The sequence below is a fragment of the Salmo trutta genome, chromosome 2 (assembly GCF_901001165.1).
Source record: "Salmo trutta chromosome 2, fSalTru1.1, whole genome shotgun sequence".
NCBI lineage: Eukaryota > Metazoa > Chordata > Actinopteri > Salmoniformes > Salmonidae > Salmo > Salmo trutta.
In genome coordinates this window covers 145,150-171,758 of record NC_042958.1, presented here as the reverse complement: position 1 = coordinate 171,758, position 26,609 = coordinate 145,150, and the positions used below count along the sequence as shown (strand labels likewise).

The following is a 26,609-nucleotide window of genomic DNA, read 5'->3' as shown; positions in this document are numbered from 1 at the left end:
GTATAGACCGCCTAGAGAGACAGTATAGACCTCCTAGAGACAGTATAGACCTCCTAGAGAGACAGTATAGACCTCCTAGAGACAGTATAGACCTATTTAGAAAAAGTGTAGACCTACTAGAGACTGTATAGACTTATTAGAGACAGTATAGATCTGCTAGAGAGACAGTATAGACCTACTAGAGAGACAGTATAGACCTAATAGAGACAGTATAGACCTACTAGAGACAGTATAGACCTACTAGAGACAGTATAGACCTACTAGAGAGACAGTATAGACCTACTAGAGACAGTATAGACCTACTAGAGACAGTATAGACCTACTAGAGACAGTATAGACCTACTAGAGAGACAGTATAGACCTACTAGAGACAGTATAGACCTCCTAGAGAAGAGGAACATTGGGACAGGGACACAGAAAGGTGTATTTCTGAAGCGGAATAGAGCGGAATAGAGAGGAATAGAGGGGAATAGAGGGGAATAGAGCGGAATAGAGGGGAATAGTGGGGAATAGAGCGGAATAGAGAGGAATAGAGGGGAATAGAGCGGAATAGAGGGGAATAGAGGGGAATAGAGGGGAATAGTGGGGAATAGAGCGGAATAGAGAGGAATAGAGAGGAATAGAGGGGAATAGAGAGGAATAGAGCGGAATAGAGGGGAATAGAGAGGAATAGAGGGGAATAGAGAGGAATAGAGGGGAATAGAGCGGAATAGAGGGGAATAGAGGGGAATAGAGGGGAATAGAGGGGAATAGTGGGGAATAGAGGGGAATAGAGCGGAATAGAGAGTAATAGAGGGGAATAGAGGGGAATAGAGAGGAATAGAGCGGAATAGAGGGGAATAGAGAGGAATAGAGGGGAATAGAGAGGAATAGAGCGGAATAGAGAGGAATAGAGGGGAATAGAGAGGAATAGAGAGGAATAGAGGGGAATAGAGGGGAATAGAGCGGAATAGAGAGGAATAGAGGGGAATAGAGAGGAATAGAGCGGAATAGAGAGGAATAGAGGGGAATAGTGGGGAATAGAGAGGAATAGAGGGGAATAGAGCGGAATAGAGCGGAATAGAGCGGAATAGAGGGGAATAGAGGGGAATAGAGAGGAATAGAGAGGAATAGAGGGGAATAGAGGGGAATAGAGAGGAATAGAGGGGAATAGAGCGGAATAGAGAGGAATAGAGCGGAATAGAGAGGAATAGAGAGGAATAGAGGGGAATAGAGGGGAATAGAGAGGAATAGAGGGGAATAGAGGGGAATAGAGCGGAATAGAGCGGAATAGAGGGGAATAGAGCGGAATAGAGAGGAATAGAGGGGAATAGAGAGGAATAGAGGGGAATAGAGAGGAATAGAGGGGAATAGAGGGGAATAGAGAGGAATAGAGGGGAATAGAGGGGAATAGAGAGGAATAGAGCGGAATAGAGAGGATATAGAGGGGAATAGAGGGGAATAGAGAGGAATAGAGAGGAATAGAGGGGAATAGAGGGGAATAGAGCGGAATAGAGCGGAATAGAGGGGAATAGAGCGGAATAGAGGGGAATAGAAGGGAATAGAGGGGAATAGAGAGGATATAGAGGGGAATAGAGAGGAATAGAGAGGAATAGAGCGGAATAGAGAGGAATAGAGCAGAATAGAGGGGAATAGAGAGGAATAGAGAGGAATAGAGCGGAATAGAGGGGAATAGAGAGGAATCGAGCGGAATAGAGGGGAATAGAGGGGAATAGAGGGGAATAGAGAGGAATAGAGCGGAATAGAGAGGAATAGAGGGGAATAGAGGGGAATAGAGCGGAATAGAGGGGAATAGAGAGGATTCGAGCGGAATAGAGGGGAATAGAGGGGAATAGAGAGAAATAGAGCGGAATAGAGAGGAATAGAGGGGAATAGAGGGGAATAGAGAGGAATAGAGAGGAATAGAGGGGAATAGAGAGGAATAGAGGGGAATAGAGGGGAATAGAGGGGAATAGAGGGGAATAGAGAGGAATAGAGAGGAATAGAGGGGAATAGAGCGGAATAGAGGGGAATAGTGGGGAATAGAGAGGAATAGAGGGGAATAGAGGGGAATAGAGGGGAATAGAGCGGAATAGAGCGGAATAGAGGGGAATAGAGGGGAATAGTAAGAAGAGGTCAAAGAGAATGAGGAAAGTAGAGGTTGGATTTAAAACTGTGGAACATGGCCATAAAAATGGAGTGTCGAAGAGGTGCAACCAGAGTATGCCATGCACCAGACCAAGTTCTGGAGGTGAAATGGCAGTGAATGAGGGAGAGTTAAGTGAGGTGGAAGGTGTGGTGAAGAGCTCGGAACCCGAGCCAGGCATCAATGGACATGATGAAGAAGATGGACATGATGAAGAACAAGGATATGATGAAGAAGATGGACATGATGAAGAACAAGGATATGATGAAGAAGATGGACATGATGAAGAACAAGGACATGATGAAGAAGAAGTACATGATGAAGAAGAAGGACAAAAATCTGTTTGTGTTTCTTCTGACGAGATGGAGTGGGAGGTCCGTGTCACACAACTTGGGTGAATATCTGTTCCTGGCTTTGCTCTTAGGAACAGGGCGCCAGTGAAAGGAGTGATCTCTGGGTAGCTTTAAGTGTGGAGGTTGAGCAATTGAAGCTCTGTTAGAATCACTTTTCTAGATAAACAGTATGGATTGTTGCTCTATAGTATGTACCTACTATAGAGCAAGTTAAAGTGTATAAATATTTGTGTGTGTGGGTGGATGACAGGCTGAGCTTCACTGTGCATGTAGAGAACTTGATAAGGAAGCTCAAGCTGAGAATAGGTTTTTATTACCGGCATAAGTCTTGTTTTTCTCTGGAGGCCAGGAAGGAGCTGGTACGATGTACATTACTGGTGGTTTTAGATTGTAGTGATGTTATATATATGCAGGCCTCAGCCACTACCCTGAGAGCACTTGATGCAGTGTATCATGCAGCCCTCAGGTTCATTACCAATCTAACACATCATTGTGATCTCTACAGCGCTGTTGGCTGGTCTTCATTGACCTTGCGTATGCTTAAACACTGGTGTACACTGATTCATAAGGCCATATTGGGTAAAATGCCACTTTATCTCTGTTCTTTTTTTAGTCAGGTCGGTAAATAAATATCAATTACGGTCCCATTCTGATTTGCTTTTAACAGTAGCAAAAATTAGAACAGGTCATGGTAGAAATAGTTTTAGTTACTCAGCTCCGTGGTCCTGGAATTCTCTCCTGAACATTTTAAAATTTGATGATCTAGCCACCTTGGTGGAGTTTAAACACTTGGTCAAAATAAATATCAAAGAGTGTAATTGTCTTTAGGACAGCTGTTTTTTAGTTATGACATTTGTGTTTTTTTACGTAAAATGTTTTTGTTGTACTGTGTGTGTTTATAGTTGTGTTTAATGGTGTGTTAGTGTGTGTGTGTTTATAGTTGTGTTTAATGTTGTGTTAGTGTATGTGTGTTTATAGTTGTGTTTAATGTTGTGTTAGTGTGTGTGTGTTTATAGTTGTGTTTAATGGTGTGTTAGTGTATGTGTGTTTATAGTTGTGTTTAATGTTGTGTTAGTGTGTGTGTGTGTTTATAGTTGTGTTTAATGTTGTGTTAGTGTGTGTGTGTTTATAGTTGTGTTTAATGTTGTGTTAGTGTGTGTGTGTTTATAGTTGTGTTTAATGTTGTGTTAGTGTGTGTGTGTTTATAGTTGTGTTTAATGGTGTGTTAGTGTGTGTGTGTTTATAGTTGTGTTTAATGTTGTGTTAGTGTATGTGTGTTTATAGTTGTGTTTAATGTTGTGTTAGTGTGTGTGTGTTTATAGTTGTGTTTAATGTTGTGTTAGTGTGTGTGTGTTTATAGTTGTGTTTAATGTTGTGTTAGTGTGTGTGTGTTTATAGTTGTGTTTGATGTTGTGTTAGTGTATGTTTTTGTTGTACTGTGTGTGTGTTTATAGTTGTGTTTAATGTTGTGTTAGTGTGTGTGTGTTTATAGTTGTGTTTAATGTTGTGTTAGTGTATGTGTGTTTATAGTTGTGTTTAATGTTGTGTTAGTGTGTGTGTGTTTATAGTTGTGTTTAATGTTGTGTTAGTGTGTGTGTGTTTATAGTTGTGTTTAATGTTGTGTTAGTGGATGTGTGTTTATAGTTGTGTTTAATGTTGTGTTAGTGTGTGTGTGTTTATAGTTGTGTTTAATGTTGTGTTAGTGTGTGTGTGTTTATAGTTGTGTTTAATGTTGTGTTAGTGTGTGTGTGTGTTTATAGTTGTGTTTAATGTTGTGTTAGTGGATGTGTGTGTTTATAGTTGTGTTTAATGTTGTGTTAGTGGATGTGTGTTTATAGTTGTGTTTAATGTTGTGTTAGTGTATGTAAGTTGTTTTGTCTGAAACGTTGTTCTCCCTGCTGCTATTGGACCAGGTCTCTCTTGGAAAAGAGATGTTATCTCAATGAGAAAAACCTGGATAAATAAAGGTAAAATAAAAACAAATAAAGAAGATAGTGTTCAACATATGAATGAGGCAAAAGGAAATAAGTCTGGCAGCCCAACCAATTGGGCAAACGTACTGCAAATTAAGAAATCATGTGACTAAACTAAAAAAGAAAACAACACTATGAAACAATAATAAACGATATAAAGAACGATGGTAAAAAGCTTTGGAGCACCTCAAATGAAATGTTGGATCAAATTCATTCATTGAATCAGATGGTTTATTCATCACAAAGCCCACTGATATTACCAACTACTTTAATTATTTTTTCATTGGCAAGATAAACAAACTTAGGGATGACATGCCAGCAACAAACGCAGACACTACACATCCAAGTATATCAGACCAAATTATGAAAGACAAGAATTGTACTTTTGAATTCCATAAAGTCAGTGTGGAAGAGGTGAATTTTTTTTTCTCTATCAACAATGACAAGCCACCAGGGTCTGACAACTTGGATGGAATATTACTGAGGATAATAGCAGATGATATTGCTACTCCTATTTGCCGTATCTTCAATTTAAGCCTTCTGGAAAGTGTGCCCCCTCAGGCCTGGAGGGAAGCTAAAGTCATTCCGCTACCTAAGAATAGTAAAGCCCCCTTTACTGGCTCAAATAGCCGACCAATCAGCCTGTTACCAACCATTAGTATTTGACCAGATACAATGCTATTTTACAGTAAACAAATTGACAACAAACTTTCAACACTCTTATAGTGAAGGACACTTACACAAATGACTGATTGGCTGAGAGGAATTGATGATAAAACCAGAGTGGGAGCAGGTTTGTTCATCGTGGTTTTTGACATTATCGATCATAGTCTGCTGCTGGAAAAACATACATCACCGTTCAAAAGTTTGGGGGAACTTAGAAATATCCTTGTTTTTTTTAAAGAAATGCAAAAAAAAATTGTCCATTAAAATAACATCAAATTGATCAGAAATACAGTGTAGACATTGTTAATGTTGTAAATGACTATTGTAGCTGGAAACGGCTGATTTTTAATGGAATATCTACATAGACATACAGAGGCCCATTATCAGCAACCATCACTCCTGTGTTCCAATGGCACGTTGTGTTAGCTAATCCAAGTTTATCATTTTAAAAGGCTAATTGGTCATTAGAAAACCCTTTTGCAATTATGTTAACACAGCTGAAAACTGTTGTTCTGATTAAAGAAGCAATAAAACTGGCCTTCTTTAAACTAGTTGAGTATCTGGAGCATCAGCATTTGTGGGTTCAATTACAGGCACAAAATGGCCATTTTGTGCCTCTGCAGCTGCCACTATATATATATACTATATATACTATATATATATATATACTATATATATACTATATATATATATAGTGGCAGCTGCAGAGAAGTAGATGGACATACAAGATCTGACTTCAGAAGAGTTACAAGGTGTGGTGGTGTCCTGCCCTGGTGGTGCAGGAATAGATATGGTCAAAGTAGTGAAATGGGGAAGTGAGTTTTTAATTTAGTGTAGAGTTAGTTGGAATGAATGGTGTTTATTTTCTATATTTTTTCCCCATTTTGTATCACAGTATAATAATCTATTTATATTATAGTCCAGTTGAGGGCGGTAATGCAACATATAACGCCAACCGCCGTTAAACCCAGAAGAAGAAGTTAACAGTACAGACGGTAACGAAATGGCCTCGCTTCCTTTTGTCCGAGGCGCTCTACTCGTGTCGTTTTCGGTTCTTTTGACCGTAGTTCTGGGATTTGGACTCCCAGCGTTGCTGAACGCTGTCGCTAAATGCTGTGGTTTTCCTGAGACCAGCGTGACAGAGTGCATAGTCGGCGTGTATTTCATGTTCGTCCTCTATGTCGCGACACCGCGCATACCCAGGGGATCGATAGAGGTACAGAAACCGAAAATATCTCACCTGTACTGTATACCACTGAAAATCTAATGCTTTTTATATTGTTTTCACACACTGTCTCTAAGCTATGCGGATTTTTTAAAAGTTGAACAAAGCAGATAAGATATTAAATCATAAGCTATGAAAGTAGCCCACAATAGTCTGAAATAATTAGGTCAATTCCAAGCAGTGCCGTTTCTCAACTTGCATTCAAACCCTTTAAAATGACACATTTTGTGTTGGCTAATATTACAGTTTGTCCATGTTGCAGGTAAAAGGAAAGGCAGTATTCATCACAGGCTGTGACAGTGGTTTTGGTCATGCTACTGCCAAGCACCTCCACAAACTGGGCTTCACTGTCTTCGCTGGCTGTCTCTTAAAGGTAATGTTATTAGTTTATGTCCAGGTAAACTGTCTCTTCAAGGTAATGTTATTAGTTTATGTCCAGGTAAACTGTCTCTTAAAGGTAATGTTATTAGTTTATGTCCAGGTAAACTGTCTCTTCAAGGTAATATTATTAGTTTAGGTCCAGGTAAACTGTCTGTTCAAGGTAATGTTATTAGTTTACGTCCAGGTAAACTGTCTCCAAGGTAATGTTATTAGTTTAGGTCCAGGTAAACTGTCTCTTCAAGGTAATGTTATTAGTTTAGATCCAGGGTAATGTTATTAGTTTAGATCCAGGGTAATGTTATTAGTTTATATCCAGGGTAATGTTATTAGTTTATATCCAGGGTAATGTTATTAGTTTATGTCCAGGTAAACTGTCTGTTCAAGGTAATATTATTAGTTTAGGTCCAGGGGCCTGTTGCACAAAACTAGGATAAGGGATTAAGCCAGGATATCTTGGTGATCCTGGCTCAATTGATCCGTAATCCGGTTGCACTAAAGATGGATAGGGGGCAGGAGGATATGTTATGGTATAAATTACCATGGAGATTTATTCTGTGGAGCTAGCCTGCTCCAGACCAGGCTAAATTCCAGGATCTATTTAATCTCATCCCTAATGTCAGTCAGCAGTCACCACAAATGGAAACCAATAGTTATTTCACTGCTCACTATACATTGTTATCACATATAACTAGACCCACTGTCATTATTTAAACGTTTGTGATCATTAATTTCAATGATTTTGGATAAAAAAATAATTTTTAGATTATGTTGCTATCATTAGATAATTTACAGTTTCCCATAGACTATAAGGCTATATATAAAATGATAGAATATTAGGGCCACAGAGGGGAAAAAAACACAAGTAATAATATTGTAACCGGTTGTTTTAAAGGAGGACAGTTGTTAAAATGACAGATGTGGGGCATTTCGTGAAATTGTACTTCAGTATGGTTTCATAAACAAAGACATGCTGATGTGCCAGAATATTAAGTATCACATTGTCATAAGTATCAAAACTGTAAAAACAATATGTAGCTTTTCTGCAGAAAGAACCAGCCTCATAAATTTATGACTTTATCCTTTTTCTTCAGTGTGGCCCTAGTACTCTGTCATATAAACAAATACACATTCCATATGAATATAAAAACACAATGTGTAACATTATGTTCCTTTATTGAATAAGGACAAAACAAAGCAGGTAAACCATCAGCTCCTTTCGAAACTGAAGTCACAGTGACTACAAGATGGAAAGCACAGAATCCAAGCATATTATACAAAATGATACATACACATTCAAAGGTCTGTATATAACACACCCTGCATGTCTGCACACTAAAATAAATGCAGGACAAATCCATACACATCAACTGAACAGACAAATGAATGGATGCAGTAGCCTCCCTGCAGCCTTGTATTACACACAGTATACCGCACAAACATCATAAGAGGCCAAATTCGTAAAAAAACGAACCCAAAAAAACCCCAATTCCTCTGCCACCGCAGGACATATTTAACCAAAATTGAAAGCACACATACTAACTAAAATAATTCAACACATATTGGTCCCTCAGCAGCCGACCACTGTCGTCATCAGGGAAGATTGCCGGATTGTCCCAGTCCATGGCTGGTGGCACTCTGGGGGCCCTCTCCTTCCTCAGGCAGGCCACATTGTGGAGGACAGCACAAGCCACAGTAATATCACATGCCCTAACAGGGCTGACCCTTAATTTGTGAAGGCAGTGAAAGCGTGCCTTCAGGAGGCCAAAGGTCATTTCAACTCTGGCCCTGGTCCTGGCATGGTTGTAGGCCTGCTGTGCTTCCTGGGGGTCTGTGAAAGGTGTCAGGAGAAAAGGCTGGCAGCCATACCCCCTGTCTCCCAGCAACACACCAGAGAATTCACCTGTCAACACAAAATCTCATCATTACTACCTCATAAACACAGTGATATTCTTGACACAGCCATGATGGTTATAAATAGGGGTTGTGTGGCTTACCTTGTGATAGGCACTGATAGATTTCAGAGGCCCGAAAAGATTCTGGAGTCATGGACTGAGCCAGGCCATTTTGCCACAACATTGCTGATCACACAGTCAGCATTGCAGACCATCTGAAATCATAAGATGAGGAATATTACACCAATCAATGCACATCACTGGCAATGCAGAGTGTTCGTCAATGGACAATATCAAAAAGTTATGTTCACCTGAACATTAATGCTGTGAAAGGATTTCCTATTCACAAAATCGGCCTCATGGGCACCTGAGGGGGCTTTTATCCTTATGTGTGTGCAGTCCACTGCACCAATGACATTGGGGAAACCTGTCACACAAAGTAATGAGTATCCTACTATGTGTTAACAGTTGTCCTGTAATTTGTAGATCCTCTTATCTGCAATCCTATATAACTCCTCTTTGATGTCACAGAGTCTTCTGTGACCAGGGAAGGAGATGAAGACATCTGCTAATGCTTTGATAGCCAGACACACACTCCTTATTGTGCGGCAAATTGTGGCCTTGTTCAGCTGTTCTGCATCCCCCACTGAGTACAGGAAGGCTCCACTAGAAAAAAAGCGCAAGGCCACACAAACCATTTGCTCCACACTCAGTGCATGGCTCCGTGCAGTGCGGTGCTTAATCCTGGGACCCAGTAGTCTGCATAGATACCTGATGCCATCTGCAGAAAACCTGTATCTTTCATATAGATGGTCATCAGGGAAGGCCAGTGGGTCCAACCGGTCCCTGAAGACCCTTTCTCGCCTGAAGGCTCTCCTCAGCACAAGTGCTTCTTCATCCACCACATCTCGCACGAATGGGCATGCCATTGTCAGAGCAGAAAGGAACACACAATTTTGGGCCTTCATATAGGCTAGTGGCCACACCTGGTGCTGGGGGGGTGGGCAAAAGAGGGCGATGCCTTATAACGATGACTTGGTTGTACTGATTGCTGGGAAAATAAAAAAAACCTTAGAAAGATGCCACCGTCCTGTGTGCTCACAATAAGAGCTCATATGTCATGGCTCACTTGACTTTACGAGAATATACCTAATTTTTATTTTGAGCTGTGTCATCTTCTTGGAGCTGGGGGAGGAAAGAAAAATAATGATTAATACATTTGTGTTACAGTTAGCATACAGTGTACATTGAAGGCATATCTCACCTCCCTCTCAAGTTTTTTTATTTCAAGGTCCAGTTTCCTAATTGTCCTCTTTTTTATTTCGGACTCCAGTGCAAGATTTTCCATCTTTTTCTTCTTGTACTGAATGTCTATGTCTGCCAGTTCTATTTGGCGCCGGAGGTGGTTGCCATACAACTTTCTGATAGCTTGTGAGCTCTGTGAACACAATACAATTAGCGCAGCTGGAATTTGGCAGGATGTGGTGTCCTTTTATTAATACGCACTATGTTGCCAGGCTGGTTTTCCCACTGTATAGCATCTGGGTCCTGTAAAAGAAATTAGATTTTTTGATTTTGATGAGGACTCCTCACCATTGTAGAGTAAATAGTACTTTCACAGTCTTAACATGATACCTCATGCCTTCTGGAATCCAGAGAGATGGTCTCCTCCTCATCATCGTCTCCATCATGTGCTGTTGCTGCTGCACTGGGGCCTTCACCCTATCACATTTAATCGGATTCATATTGAAGCTAGTAGACAAGACATGCCAGGCCTACAGTATGCCTTTGATGGAGTACTCACTGGATCAGCATCGTCTGGTGCTTGTGCTGGTGGCTTTAACAGGAACACAGTGCTGCCAGACACTGCAAGGCAATAGGTAAACCAAAGTCAGACAGTCCAAATTGATTCAATATGAATGTGGTTGTATCCCATGTAGAGATGGAAGGACATACCTTGAATGAAGCGGGTGGCATCTTGGGAGGAACCTATGCTCGTCTCTTTCCCCCCAGGGATCCCCTCTAAGACGGGCCTGCCTTTATTTAGCTCCAAGGCCATGTCCTCTGCTGGGGTAAGGTCAGCCTTTGGTGACCCACCACCCGTGCCTTGTCTGTGGGTATTCTTTTTCACTGCTAAAACAGTACAGACAATGTGTGAGCAGGCACCTTCTGGGTACAATATATGCTTGTGCTTTGTTAAATATTAGTCAGGGACCATACCATTCTGCAGAATGTTTTTGTATTTGATTTTGACCTGCTGCCATGTCCGTTTTGGCCCGTTCATGTTTAATCTACACACACACACACACACATTTAATGGAGTCACACTGCAAAAAATTACTTGGTATTTTTGTCTTGTTTTCAGTAAAAATATCAAAAAATCTATCATAGCTTTATACAGTGTGATGGAGTTACTTTACACAATTTCACTCATATCTGCAGTGCATTTCAATTAAAAATTTAACCGTTTCATAATTACAGTACAACTGCATTTTTGGAGATGTGAATTAAATATTTGAATTGTAATTGTGATGTTTCAGCGGAGCGGTGACTGTGTAATTGTGCACTACTTACGCATTCAGGCGGTCTGCAATACTTTGCCACGCTTTTTCTCTTTGCTTTATCACTGTGGCGGTGTTGCCTTTCTTCTTAATAATATCTTTTACCTCCTCGTATGCCTCCATGAGGATTTGTGCTTCCGACGGGGAAAAGTACGCGGCTCTAGTTGCCATGGTAAATCAGTTAATCTGTGATCTGTGGCGGGGTCTATTTGAGTGAGCCGTGAGCGCGCACCTATCCAGGATTGGTTTCACCTGGCTTAATGAATCCGTGTCTGCTCATCCTGGCTTGGTCTTTGTGCAACCAATTAAGCCTGGACGCACATGTTTTGGCTTCATTGAGCTCAGCTGAGTCATTTATCCCGGATGTCTTAATTCTACTTTTGTGCAACAGGCCCCAGGTAAACTGTCTCTTCAAGGTAATGTTATTAGTTTATGTCCAAGGTAAACTGGCTCTTCAAGGTAATGTTATTAGTTTAGGTCCAGGGTAATGTTATTAGTTTATGTCCAGGTAAACTGTCTCTTCAAGGTAATGTTATTAGTTTATGTCCAAGGTAAACTGGCTCTTCAAGGTAATGTTATTAGTTTAGGTCCAGGGTAATGTTATTAGTTTATGTCCAGGTAAACTGTCTCTTCAAGGTAATGTTATTAGTTTAGGTCCAGGTAAACTGTTTCTTCAAGGTAATGTTATTAGTTTAGGTCCAGGTAAACTGTCTGGCCAAGGTAATGTTATTAGTTTATGTCCAAGGTAAACTGTCTCTTCAAGGTAATGTTATTAGTTTAGATCCAGGGTAATGTTATTAGTTTAGATCCAGGGTAATGTTATTAGTTTAGGTCCAGGTAAACTGTCTCTTCAAGGTAATGTTATTAGTTTAGGTCCAGGTAAACTGTCTGTCCAAGGTAATGTTATTAGTTTAGGTCCAGGTAAACTGTCTGTCCAAGGTAATGCAGAAGATGCTAAGGAAATGGAAAGTAGGATTTCTGTCTGTGAAATAATAGGCTGGCGAAGTTTGTGCTGATTGTTGAAATATTCAGACAGCCATTGACTATATCGTCAGACAGTATTTTGAGTTCTCTTGATTTTAGATGCCTTTCCTTTCCAGGATGAGGGCGGGGAGGGGTCTAAGGAGCTGGAGGAGATGCAGTCAGATCGGATGAAGGTGGTTCAGCTGGACGTCTGCAGTGAGGAGCAGGTGAACAGAGCTGTGGACTACGTAAACACACACCTGGACGACTCACAGAGAGGTACAGAACATTAGTCTGTCTCCCTGCCGGACGTCATACCGTATACAGGAACTGCATAAATACACAACTCTTTGTACATTATCTAGAATAAATGTGCTGATTTTAATCTGCATTATTGGGTATAGTAAATGATTATCTGCATGACAGTGAAAGCAGATACAGAGCCGTCAGAAAGTAGTCATACCCCTTTACATATTCAATATTTTGTTACAGCCTGAATTCAAAATAAAAAAGCTCACCCATCTACACACAATACCCCATAATGACAAAGTGGAAACATGTTTTAAGACATTTTTGCAGATTGAAATTAAATAAAGAAATAGCTCATTTATTCACACCTCGTCAATACTTTGTAGAAGCACCTTTGGCGGCGTTTAGAGGCGAGTCGTCTGTTTCAGCTTTGCACATCTGGATAATTCTTCCTTTACTCGAGCTCTATTAAATTAGATGGTGAGTGACAGTAAACAGCAATCTTCAAGTCTTTCTACAGATTTTTTTTCAATGGGATTCATGTCTGGGCCACTAAAGGACTTTCACATTCTTGTTCTAAAGCGTTGCTTTGGCTGTATGATTGTGTCATTGTCCTGTTGTAATGTAAATCTTCGCCTCAGTCTAAGGTCGTTTGCTCTCTGAAGCAGGTTCTCATCAAGGATTGCTCCATTCATTGTTCCCTCTATCCTTACCAGTCCCTTCCGCTGAAAAGCATCCCCATAGTGTTACGCTGCCACCACCATGCTTCACGGTACAGATGGAGTTAGAAGGGTGAGCTGGGCCTGGTTTTCAGACATAGCGTTTTGCATTCAGGTCAAAATTACATTTTTTGTCTCATCAGATCATAATCTTTTGCCTTATGCCCTTTCTTTCACATGCATTTTTACAAACTCCATGTAGGCTGTCATGTGCCTTTTTCTCAGGAGTAGCTTCTGTCCTATGAAGTGCTGTAGAGACTGTTATCCTTCTGGCATGTTCTCCCATCTCAACCAAAGAACTGTTAGTGGTCACTTGGGTTCTTGGTCACCTCCCTGACCAAGGTCCTTCTTGCCCGGTTGCCCAGTTTGGTCAGACGGCCAGCTCTAGGCAGAGTCTGGGTAGTTCCATATTATTTCCAATGATGGAGACCACTGTGCTCTTGGAAACTTTCAACACTCCAGAAATTGTTTTACACCCCAGATATATGCTTCATCACAATCCTGTCCCAGAGATCTACGGACAGTTCCTTGAACTTCATCATATAGTACCTGCTCTGTCAACTGTGGGACCTTATATAGACAGGTGTGTGCCTTTCCAAATCATGTCCAATCAATAGAATTTACCACAGGTGGACTCCAATCAAGTTGTAGAAACATCTCAAGGATGAACAATGGAAACAGGATTCACCTGAGCTCAATTTGGGGTGTCATAGCAAAGGGGTGTGAATACTTACAGTACCAGTCAAAAGTTTGGACACACCTACTCATTCAAGGGGTTTTCTTTATTTTTTAATATTTTCTTAATTGTAGAATAATAGTGAAGACATGAAAACTATGAAATGACACACATGGAATCATTCCCCCTCAGGAGACTGAAAAGATTTGGCCCCAGATCCTCAAAACGTTCTACAGCTGCACCATCGAGAGCATCCTGACAGGTATCCTACATGTACAAATTACCTCAACTAACCTGTATCCCCGCACACTGACTCGGTACCGGTACCCCCTGTATATAGCCTCGTTATTGTTATTTTGTTACTTTTTATAATTTTTTACTTTAGTTTATTTGGTAAATATTTTTTTTTAACTCTTCTTGAACTGCACTGTTGGTTAAGGGCTTGTAAGTAAGCATTTCACAGTAAAGTCTACACTTGTTGTATTTGGCGCATGTGACATTTGATGCAGTAACCAAAAAAGTGTTCAACAAATCAAAATATATTTGAGATTCTTCAGAGTAGCCACACTTTGCCTTTGACAGCTTTGCACACTCTTGGCATTCTCTCAACCAGCTCATGAGGTAGTCACCTGGAATGCATTTCAATTAACAGGTGTGCCTTGTTAAAAGTTAATTTCTGTCCTTAATGCGTTTGAGGTGACAAGGTAGGGGGGGTATACAGAAGATGGTCTTCTACCAAGTCCATATTATGTCAAGAACAGCTCAAATAATCAGAGAAATGACAGTCCATCATTACTTTAAGTCATGAAGGTCAGTCAATTCAGAACATTTCAAGAATTTTTAACGTTTCCTCAAGTGCTATGATGAAACTGGCTCTCATGAGGACCGCCACAGGGAAGGAAGATCCAGAGTTACCTCTGCTGCAGAGGATAAGTTCATTAGAGTTACCAGCCTCAGATTGCAGCCCAAATAAATGCTTCAGAGTTCAAGTAACAGACACATCTCAACATCAACTGTTCAGAGGAGACTGCTTGAATCAGGCCTTCATGGTCAAATTGCTGCAAAGAAACCACTACTAAAGGACACCAATAATAAGAAGAGACTTGCTTGGACCAAGAAACACGAGCAATGGACGTTAGACCGGTGGAAATCTGTCCATTGGTCTGATGAGTCCAAATTTGATATTTTTGGTTCCAACCGCCGTGTCTTTGAGATGCAGAGTAGGTGAATGGATGATCTCTTCATCTGTGGTTCCCACCGTGAAGCATAGAGGAGGAGGTGTGATGGTGTGGGGGAGCTTTGCTGGTGACACTGTGATTTTATTTAGAATTCAAGGCACAGTTAACCAGCATGGCTACCACAGCATTCTGCAGGGATATGCCATCCCATCTGGTTTGTGCTTAGTGGCACTAACAGTTTTTCAAACTAAGGGCTATTTGACCAAGAAGGAGAGTGATGGTGCTGCATCAGATGACCTGGCCTCCACAATCACCCGACCTCAACCCAATTGAGATGGTTTGGGATGAGTTGAACTTTGAAGAATATAAAATATATTTAGATTAGTTTCACACTTTTTTTGGTTACTACATGATTCCATATGTCATAGTTTTGATGTCTTCAGTATTATTCTACAATGAATAAAATAGTAAAAATAAAGAAATCCTGGAATGAGTTGGTGGGTGTGCCCAAACTATTGACTGGTACTGTATGTAAATTAGATCATCTGTATTTCATTTTCAGTAAATTTGCATACATTTCTAAACACGTTTTCACTTTGTCATTATGGGGTATTGTGTGTAGATGGGTAAGAAAAACATGTATTTTAATAAATGTTTAATTCAGACTATAACACAATGTGGCATAAGTTAAGGGGTGTGACTACTTTGTTAAATCAAGAAGAAAATGGGATAGACACTGAAGGAGACACTGAAGGAGACACTGAAGGAGACACTGAAGGAGACACTGAAGGAGACACTGAAGGAGACACTGAAGGAGACACTGAAGGAGACCAAGTTATATCATAACTTCTCTTTTCCCTGACCAGGTCTGTGGGCGGTGCTGAACAACGCAGGCGTGTCAACGTTTGGCGAGGTGGAGTTTACGACCATGGAGACGTACCGCCAGGTGTCAGAGGTCAACCTGTGGGGGGTTATCAGGGTCACCAAGGCCCTCCTGCCCCTCATCCGTAGGGCCAAAGGTCAGCCACCATCAGACACACAACTGTTTCAGACACAAGTACTAAATAACAATAAACAATAACACTCACGTCCTCTCCCTGTCCCGGTCTGTAATACCTCCCCTCGCGTCCTCTCCCTGTCCCGGTCTGTAATACCTCCCTGTAGCGTCCTCTCCCTGTCCCGGTCTGTAATACCTCCCCTCACGTGTTCTCCCTGTCCCGGTCTGTAATACCTCCCCGTAGCGTCCTCTCCCTGTCCCGGTCTGTAATACCTCCCCGTAGCGTCCTCTCCCTGTCCCGGTCTGTAATACCTCCCCGTAGCGTCCTCTCCCTGTCCCGGTCTGTAATACCTCCCTGTAGCGTCCTCTCCCTGTCCCGGTCTGTAATACCTCCCCTCGCGTCCTCTCCCTGTCCCGGTCTGTAATACCTCCCCTCGCGTCCTCTCCCTGTCCCGGTCTGTAATACCTCCCTGTAGCGTCCTCTCCCTGTCCCGGTCTGTAATACCTCCCTGTAGCGTCCTCTCCCTGTCCCGGTCTGTAATACCTCCCTGTAGCGTCCTCTCCCTGTCCCGGTCTGTAATACCTCCCTGTAGCGTCCTCTCCCTGTCCCGGTCTGTAATACCTCCCTGTAGCGTCCTCTCCCTGTCCCGGTCTGTAATACCTCCCTGTAGCGTCCTCTCCCTGTCCCGGTCTGTAATACCTCCCCGTAGCGTCCTCTCCCTGTCCCGGTCTGTAATACCTCCCCGTAGCGTCCTCTCCCTGTCCCGGTCTGTAATACCTCCCCGTAGCGTCCTCTCCCTGTCCCGGTCTGTAATACCTCCCCGTAGCGTCCTCTCCCTGTCCCGGTCTGTAATACCTCCCCGTAGCGTCCTCTCCCTGTCCCGGTCTGTAATACCTCCCCGTAGCGTCCTCTCCCTGTCCCGGTCTGTAATACCTCCCTGTAGCGTCCTCTCCCTGTCCCGGTCTGTAATACCTCCCTGTAGCACTCACATCTGTAGCCATGAAGTTCTTTGAAAGGCTGGTCATGGCTCACATCAACACAATTATTCCAGAAACCCTAGACCCACTCCAATTTGCATACCGCCCCACCCGATCCATAGAGGACGCAATCTCTATTGCACTCCACACTGTCCTTTCACACCTAGATTCTCTCCTATGTGAGAATGCTGTTCATTGACTACAGCTCAGTGTTCAACACCATTGTCCTCTCCACGCTTGTCAACAAGCTTAAGACCATGGGACTGAAGACCTCCCTCTGCAACTGGATTCTGGACTTTCTGACGGGTAGGCAACATCTCCTTCGCCATGCTGGTCCTCAACACAGGGGCCACTCAGGGGTGCGTGCTTCGTCCCCTCCTGTACTCCCTGTTCACCCACGGCTGCGTGGCCAAGCACAACTCCAACACCGTAATCAAGTTTACCTGATCACCGGTGACGATGAGTCAGCCTACAGGGAGGAGGTCAGTGACCTGGTGGTAGACCTGATCACCGGCGATGATGAGTCAGCCTACAGGGAGGAGGTCAGTGACCTGGTGGTAGACCTGATCACCGGCGACGATGAGTCAGCCTACAGGGAGGAGGTCAGTGACCTGGTGGTAGACCTGATCACCGGCGACGATGAGTCAGCCTATAGGGAGGAGGTCAGAGTCCTGGCAGTGTGGTGCCAGAACAACAACCTCTTCCTCAACGCCAGTAAGACAAAGGAGATGATCGTAGACTTACAGGAAACGAGCGGGCGAGCACGCTGCAGTGGAGCGGGTCAAGAGCATCAAGTTCCTGTCTCCAAATCACTAAGAACTTAAAATGGTCCACACACACAAACAGTTGTGGAAAAAGGCGTGACATCACCTCTTCGCCCTCAGATCCTGAAAAAAGTTCTACAGCTGCACCATCGAGAGCATCTTGACTGGTTGCATCACCGCCTGGTATGGCAATAACACCGCCCTCGATCGCATGGCGCTACAGAGGGTGGTGCGGACAGCCCAGTACATCACTGGGGCCAAGCTTCCTGCCATCCAGGACCTCTTATCAGGAAGGAAGGCCCAGCCACCCAAACCATGGTCTGACACCTAACAGGCTCCTGAACAGCATCTATCCCCAAACCATAAGACTGCTAAATGGCTAACAGAATGGTTACAGACTGAGTTGACCCTTGTATTTTCTCTATGCACACTGACAGGACTCTACACACTAACGCACACTGACACTCTAACACACACATTTATATATAATCATCATATACCCTGCTGCTACTCTGTTTATCATATATCCTGATGCACTAGTCACCTTACCACTGTACCAGTGCATTCGGAAAGTATTCAGACCCCTTGACTATTTCCACATGTTACGTTACAGCCTTATTCTAAAATATATTAAAAAATATTTTTAAAAATATTTAAAAATCCATCTACACACAATACCCCATAATGACAAAGCAAAAACAGAAATTCCTTATTTACATAAGTATTCAGACCCTTTGCTATGAGATTAGAAATTGAGCTCAGGTGCATCCTGTTCCCATTGATCATCCTTGAGATGTTTTTACAACTTGATTAGAGTCCACCTGTGGTTAATTAAATTGATTGGACATGATTTGGAAAGACACACACCTGTCTATATAAAGTCCCACAGCTGACAGAGCAAAAACCAAGCCATGAGGTTGAAGGAATTGTCTGTAGAGCTCCGAGACAGGATTGTGTCAAGGCACAGATCTGGGGAAGGGTACCAAAACATATCAGCAGCATTGAAGGTCCCCAAGAACACAGTGGCCTCCATCATTTTTAAATGGAAGAAGTTTGGAACCACCAAGACTCTTCCTAGAGCTGGCCGCCCGGCCAAACTGAGCAATCAGGAGAGAAGTGCCTTGGTCAGGGAGGTGACCAAGAACCTGATGGTTACTTTGACAGAGCTCTAGAGTTCCTCTGTAGAGATGGGAGAACCTTCCAGAAGGACAACCATCTCTGCAGCACCACCAATTAGGCCTTTATGGTAGAGTGACCAGATGGAAGCCATTCCTCAGTAAAAGGCACATGACAGCCCGCTTGGAGTTTGCCAAAACGCACCTAAAGGACTCTCAGACCATGAGAAACATGATTCTCTGGTCTGATGAAACCAAGATTGAACTCTTTGGCCTGAATGCCAAGTGTCACGTCTGGAGGAAACCTGGCACCATCCCTACGGTGAAGCATGGTGGTGGTGGCAGCATCATGATGTGGGGATGTTTTCAGCAGCAGGGACTGGGAGACTAGTCAGGATTGAGGGAAAGATGAACGGAGCAAAGTACAGAGAGATCCTTGATGAAAACCTCCTCCAGAGCGCTCAGGACCTCAGACTGGGGCGAAGGTTCACCTTCCAACAGGACAACGACCCTAAGCACACAGCCAAGACAACGCAGGAGTGGCTTCGATCGAACGTCTCTGGAGAGACTTGAAAATAGCTGTTCAGCGACACTCCCCATCCAACCTGACAGAGCTTGAGAGGATCAGCAGAGAAGAATGTGGAAAAACTCCCCAAATACAGGTGTGCAAAGCTTGTAGCGTCATACCCAAGAAGACTCAAGGCTGTAATCACTGCCAAAGGTGCTTCAACAAAGTACTGAGCAAAGGGTCTGAATACTTATGTAAATGTAATATGTTTTTTTTGTATGTATGCCAAAATTTCAAAACTGTTTTTGCTTTGTCATTATGGGGTATTGTGTGTAGATTGGTGAGGGCGGATAAAAAGTCTATTTTTTTGAAAAAGTGTAATGTAAGTAGAAAAGGTCACGGGGTCTGAAAACATAAAGGTCACGGGGTCTGAATACATAAAGGTCACGGGGTCTGAATACATACAGCTTCTTACATTATCGTGTCTCTTTCTTCCTCGTGGGTTTGTTCTACCTTATCTTTAGTGCTACATTGATTACTGCATTGTTGGATTTGGAGCACATGACATAACTTGAACTGTAGTCATTTTAGCAGAGACTGGCCGGCATTCAAACAAAAGTTAATTCATGCTTGAGCTGACATCTGCAGCGTTTGCTGTGAATGTGATTTCCAATGAATGTCAAGCAGTGCGATGTTGGTGGTTTGTTTTCAATCCTCTGTGACTTGGAGCCTGATAATATGGATGATGAAAAGGTCTGTGTTTAGCCAAAATGTTTGTGTGGAATGTAATGTACTACATTGAGCGGGTAGTAAATGAGAAACGAACTGACTGGAGCTTTGGTCAATCAGTCGCTGTTCTGTAAAGCTCCTGAATCATTTTTTTAAGGATTTTGAGAATAGTTGGACTGTGGACTGTAGAGGCCCTGCTGCATTTCATTGGAGCGTTCACTAACAGGCTCAGAGTCATACGAGCTTGGGTTCAAACTGCTTTTCTAATTGAAATAAAACCTTTAATTTAAAAAAAAGGTAGACTTAGCGTTTTATGTTGTCTCCGTCAGCAGCACTTCAGCTATTCATATGAGAGTGATGCAATACTTTGCTCTCTCAGAGTATCTGTGCACGGCTTCACGCTGCTGCTACGTCGTAGCTACGGGACCAAAGCAGCGGAGACATTTAGCCATGATTCAACGCTCTTCGTTCGTTTCAGAAATCGATTGCTGTTTACTTTGTGCCTCGATGAATCTACCTTTTTTTAATTTGTTTTAAACCACTGTATTGTTAAATAGGTATTTATCTATGTAATAACCTAATGCCACTGTGTTAATAGGTATTTATCTATGTAATAACCTAATGCCACTGTTAATAGGTATTTATCTATGTAATAACCTAATGCCACTGTTGAGGATCTTATCCCGATCTTATCCCGGTATTGGGATTCATTGTCATGTGACCATGGCGGGGAATTCAAAACTGCAAGAGTAATCATTTCAAAAAATCAAATAATCAACTATTTTCCTCCATTTGAAAGATATATCTCCTAAATCTAACCACGCTGTCCGATTTTCAGAGGCATTACGGAGAATGCATAAAGTTAGGTTATGTGAGGAGAGTACATTGACAATAGCTGCGTGTAATGTTTAGCCAATTCAAAGAAGGGCATCAACAGACAGAAAACTAGCTAGAATTATGCACTTACCTTTGACAATCTGCATCAGATGACACTCATAGGACATTATGTTATACAATACATGCATTTTTAGTTCCATCAAGTTCATATTTATATCCAAAAACAGCATTTACAGTCGCGGTGAAATTCAGAATTTTTTTCGGCTCGAATGCACCCAGTGAATCCAGCATTACAAATCACGGAATTACTATTCGAAAACATTGGTAAATTATAATATTGTCATTCAAAGAATAATATATTATCATCTCGTAATTGCTACCGAAGGGCCAGATCTCAAAATAACTTTACTGGGAAATCACATTTTGTATAAACTGGGTACTATGCTAACAACAATAAGCTATATGCTAAGCTAAGCTATACCGTTAGCATTAGCATCATCTAATATCGATAATAACATTCTAAATATCCCCTTACCTTTGATTATCTCCATCAGAAGGCGCTGCCAGAGATCCCAGGTCCAGAACAAATGTGGTTTCTTTTGACAAAGTTCATAATTTATGTCCAAATAGTTAGCGTTCAGTAGGCTCCCACAAAATGAGGTGGGCAGTGTAAAGTCACGTCGAAAAACTAAAGAAAACCTAGTAAATAATCTATTTACGTTTGTTTAAACATGTCAAACGTTGTTTAGCACTAATCTTTTGTTCCATTTTTAACGTGAAACATCAGTAAACATCAGTAATATTTTCACACAACCTATCAAGTGTCTAGAATAAACGATAATGACAAAGGCACTCTTCTCAGATTCATGCGCAGGCGCAAAAAATGAAGTGATGACGTGTCAACTTGTAAGCTTTCTAATTCGGTGTGTATTTATCACAGATGCTTCAAACAACTTTCTAAAGATCGTTGACATCTAGTGGAAGCAGTAGGAGTTGCGAACTGAATCCTTTCTCACTGTGGTATCTTTAAAACAATGACACTAAATAGTACAGTCACAAAATTCTCTTTTTTTTTTAATCTATTTTTCACAGGTTTTTGCCTGCAATATGAGTTTTGTTATACTTACAGACACCATTCAAACTGTTTTAGAAAATTCAGAGTGTTTTCTATCCAAACCTAAACAATAATATGCATATTCTAGCTTCTGAGTTGGTGTAGGAGGCAGTTAAAAATGCGCACATATTTTTTTCCAAAATTCTCAATACTGCCCCCTGGCCTCAACAGGTTGGTATTTATCTATGTAATAACCTAATGCCACTGTTAAATAGGTATTTATCTATGTAATAACCTAATGCCACTGTTAATAGGTATTTATCTATGTAATAACCTAATGCCACTGTTAAATAGGTATTTATCTATGTAATAACCTAATGCCGCTGTTAAATAGGTATTTATCTATGTAATAACCTAATGCCACTGTTAAATAGGTATTTATCTATGTAATAACCTAATGCCGCTGTTAAATAGGTATTTATCTATGTAATAACCTAATGCCGCTGTTAAATAGGTATTTATCTATGTAATAACTTAATGCCGCTGTTAAATAGGTATTTATCTATGTAATAACCTAATGCCACTGTTAAATAGGTATTTATCTATGTAATAACCTAATGCCGCTGTTAAATAGGTATTTATCTATGTAATAACCTAATGCCGCTGTTAAATAGGTATTTATCTATGTAATAACCTAATGCCGCTGTTAAATAGGTATTTATCTATGTAATAACCTAATGCCGCTGTTAAATAGGTATTTATCTATGTAATAACCTAATGCCACTGTTAAATAGGTATTTATCTATGTAATAACTTAATGCCGCTGTTAAATATGTATTTATCTATGTAATAACTTAATGCCGCTGTTAAATAGGTATTTATCTATGTAATAACCTAATGCCGCTGTTAAATAGGTATTTATCTATGTAATAACCTAATGCCACTGTGTTAATAGGTATTTGTCTATGTAATAACCTAATGCCGCTGTTAAATAGATAAATACCTATTTAACAGCGGCATTGGGTTATTACATAGGTATTTATCTATGTAATAACCTAATGCCTCTGTTAAATAGGTATTTATCTATGTAATAACCTAATGCCACTGTGTTAATAGGTATTTATCTATGTAATAACCTAATGCCACTGTGTTAATAGGTATTTATCTATGTAATAACCTAATGCCACTGTGTTAATAGGTATTTATCTATGTAATAACCTAATGCCACTGTGTTAATAGGTATTTATCTATGTAATAACCTAATGCCACTGTGTTAATAGGTATTTATCTATGTAATAACCTAATGCCACTGTGTTAATAGGTATTTATCTATGTAATAACCTAATGCCACTGTGTTAATAGGTATTTATCTATGTAATAACCTAATGCCACTGTGTTAAATAGGTATTTATCTATGTAATAACCTAATGCCACTGTGTTAATAGGTATTTATCTATGTAATAACCTAATGCCACTGTGTTGCAGGTCGTGTGGTCAACGTGGCCAGTATGTATGGGCGGATGGGCAATGCCCTGCGTTCTCCATACTGCGTGTCTAAATATGGCGTGGAAGCCTTCTCCGACTGTCTACGTTACGAGATGAAGGCCTGGGGGGTCAAAGTGTCCGTCATCGAGCCGGGGAACTTCATTGTGGCCACGGGTATCCTGACCCGGGACATTGTGGCGACCACGGCTGGTAAACTGTGGCGCGAGGCGCCCCCTGGCGTCCAGGAGGACTATGGCCACGCCCACTTCGACAAACACATGGCTCTGATGAGGTCATACTGTAGCAGCGGACAGAAGGATGTCCAACCCGTCCTAGATGACATCACCGACGCCGTCACGTCACGACGCCCATTCACGCGCTATAACCCCATGGAGCCTCATTGGTGGATCAGGATGCAGGTGATGACGCACCTGCCGGCTGCCATCGCCGACCGTCTCTACTTCTGAACTAGAGGATCTGACCGTCTCTACTTCTGAACTAGAGAATCGCCGACCGTCTCTACTTCTGAACTAGAGGATCTGACCGTCTCTACTTCTGAACTAGAGGATCTGACCGTCTCTACTTCTGAACTAGAGGATCTGACCGTCTCTACTTCTGAACTAGAGGATCTGACCGTCTCTTCTGAACTAGAGGATCTGACCGTCTCTTCTGAACTAGAGGATCTGACCGTCTCTACTTCTGAACTAGAGGATCTGACCGTCTCTACTGAACTAGAGGATCTGACCGTCTCTACTGAACTAGAGGATCTGACCGTCTCTTCTGAACTAGAGGATCGCCGACCGTCTCTACTTCTGAACTAGAGGATCGCCGACCGTCTCTACTTCTGAACTAGAGGATCTGACCGTCTCTTCTGAACTAGAGGATCTGACCGTCTCTTCTGAACTAGAGGATCTGACCGTCTCTTCTGAACTAGAGGATCTGACCGTCTCTTCTGAACTAGAGGATCTGACCGTCTCTTCTGAACTAGAGGATCTGACCGTCTCTACTGAACTAGAGGATCTGACCGTCTCTTCTGAACTAGAGGATCTGACCGTCTCTTCTGAACTAGAGGATCTGACCGTCTCTTCTGAACTAGAGGATCTGACCGTCTCTACTTCTGAACTAGAGGATCTGACCGTCTCTACTTCTGAACTAGAGGATCTGACCGTCTCTTCTGAACTAGAGGATCTGACCGTCTCTTCTGAACTAGAGGATCTGACCGTCTCTTCTGAACTAGAGGATCTGACCGTCTCTACTTCTGAACTAGAGGATCTGACCGTCTCTACTTCTGAACTAGAGGATCTGACCGTCTCTTCTGAACTAGAGGATCTGACCGTCTCTTCTGAACTAGAGGATCTGACCGTCTCTACTTCTGAACTAGAGGATCTGACCGTCTCTACTTCTGAACTAGAGAATCGCCGACCGTCTCTACTTCTGAACTAGAGAATCGCCGACCGTCTCTACTTCTGAACTAGAGGATCTGACCGTCTCTACTTCTGAACTAAAGGATCTGACCGTCTCTACTTCTGAACTAGAGGATCTGACCGTCTCTACTTCTGAACTAGAGGATCTGACCGTCTCTTCTGAACTAGAGGATCTGACCGTCTCTTCTGAACTAGAGGATCTGACCGTCTCTACTTCTGAACTAGAGGATCTGACCGTCTCTACTGAACTAGAGGATCTGACCGTCTCCACTGAACTAGAGGATCTGACCGTCTCTTCTGAACTAGAGGATCTGACCGTCTCTACTTCTGAACTAGAGGATCTGACCGTCTCTTCTGAACTAGAGGATCTGACCGTCTCTACTGAACTAGAGGATCTGACCGTCTCCACTGAACTAGAGGATCTGACCGTCTCCACTGAACTAGAGGATCTGACCGTCTCTACTGAACTAGAGGATCTGACCGTCTCCCTGAACTAGAGGATCTGACCGTCTCCACTGAACTAGAGGATCTGACCGTCTCCACTGAACTAGAGGATCTGACCGTCTCCATATGTATACCATATGTATACCATATTGCATATACCATATGTATACCATATGTATACCATATACCATATACCATATACCATATACCATATTGCATTAGGGTTCTGTTCCACTTTAGTCTTTTTAAATTGGGAAATTCCCAAGCGATCGATTCTCAATATGTAAATCTAATTTGAATGAATTTTCTGATTTTTAAGATTGGCTGTTCCCCTTGGCTCATGGGGTCCAGAGACCACTGCTGTAGCTAAGGATTGCTTGATGCTGGAAATCTGTGATTTGAGCCATTTTGAACATTATGCACTATTGTCTTATCTACTATATATGTATCTATATATCTTTATTCACCCCCTTGTAAATTATTATTTTTTTTTTTTCTTCTGTAATTAATGAAGCACTAATATTGAAGTGATAAAGCCTGAGAAGCCGATGTTTGGAGGATATATTGGCGCGGGCGTTAGGCCCGAGGCGAACACCAGCTCCCAGGCCATTATCACTTTTATACGGGTTACCAACATATTCAAATAATGATTTACATATTTTCATTCACTTTATTTTGATGAATTTATTCATACAGTTTTCATCCTTCCACAAAATATAGTCCCGACACAAATCTAGGGTTGCTACCGAGCCGGCTGGTCGTTCGTTCTATCGGTTCGGTTGCCAGAGACGCGACCCAGTCGTTGTCCTTTTTCTTCTGTTGCCATGGGCACTGCCCAGTCGTCTTTTTTGTTCCGTTGCCATGGGCGCGGCCCAGTCGTTGTCCTTTTTGTTCCGTTGCCACGGGCGCGACCCAGTCGTTGTCCTTTTTGTTCCGTTGCCATGGGCGCGGCCCAGTCGTTGTCCTTTTTGTTCCGTTGCCACGGGCGCGACCCAGTCGTTGTCCTTTTTGTTCCGTTGCCATGGGCGCGGCCCAGTCGTTGTCCTTTTTGTTCCGTTGCCATGGGCGCGACCCAGTCGTTGTCCTTTTTGTTCCGTTGCCATGGGCGCGGCCCAGTCGTTGTCCTTTTTGTTCCGTTCTTATCCCTTGCTTGCTAGCTAGTCAACTTTGGCTAACACAGTCACGTTAAACAGTGTAGCCAGAATAACAGCACAGTGGTCTAAGCTGTTTTCTAGTGATTTGTTTCGGGACCATAACAATGAGCTAATGATTTCTCCTGGCGTAGAACGTTGGCTTTCTCTAGCCAACTACAC

At 42.1% G+C, this 26,609-nt stretch overlaps 1 protein-coding gene across 2 annotated transcripts; it reads left to right on the top strand.

Moving 5' to 3' along the window:
- The first annotated feature begins 6,096 nt into the window (after positions 1-6,096).
- bdh1 (3-hydroxybutyrate dehydrogenase, type 1) lies at positions 6,097-24,925 on the top strand. Of its 2 annotated transcripts, XM_029691291.1 has the most exons (6): positions 6,097-6,333; positions 6,605-6,715; positions 12,277-12,418; positions 15,828-15,980; positions 23,429-23,902; positions 24,812-24,925. In XM_029691291.1, the coding sequence occupies exons 1-5, from the start codon at positions 6,121-6,123 to the stop codon at positions 23,893-23,895; spliced, it is 1,086 nt and encodes a 361-aa protein (XP_029547151.1). In that variant the 5' UTR covers positions 6,097-6,120; the 3' UTR covers positions 23,896-23,902; positions 24,812-24,925. The 2 variants fall into 2 exon arrangements, with proteins under 2 accessions (XP_029547151.1, XP_029547140.1); XM_029691280.1 differs by lacking the exon at positions 24,812-24,925 and having other exon boundaries at positions 23,429-24,420.
- The last annotated feature ends 1,684 nt before the right edge of the window (positions 24,926-26,609 follow it).

Coding starts and splice junctions, on each gene's coding strand:
- bdh1 (XM_029691291.1), top strand. CDS start 6,121: ATGGCCTCGCTTCCTTTTGTCCGAGGCGCTCTACTCGTGTCGTTTTCG. Junction 12,419..15,827: donor CCTGGACGACTCACAGAGAG/GTACAGAACATT, acceptor TTCCCTGACCAG/GTCTGTGGGCGGTGCTGAAC. Junction 15,981..23,428: donor CCTCATCCGTAGGGCCAAAG/GTCAGCCACCAT, acceptor ACTGTGTTGCAG/GTCGTGTGGTCAACGTGGCC.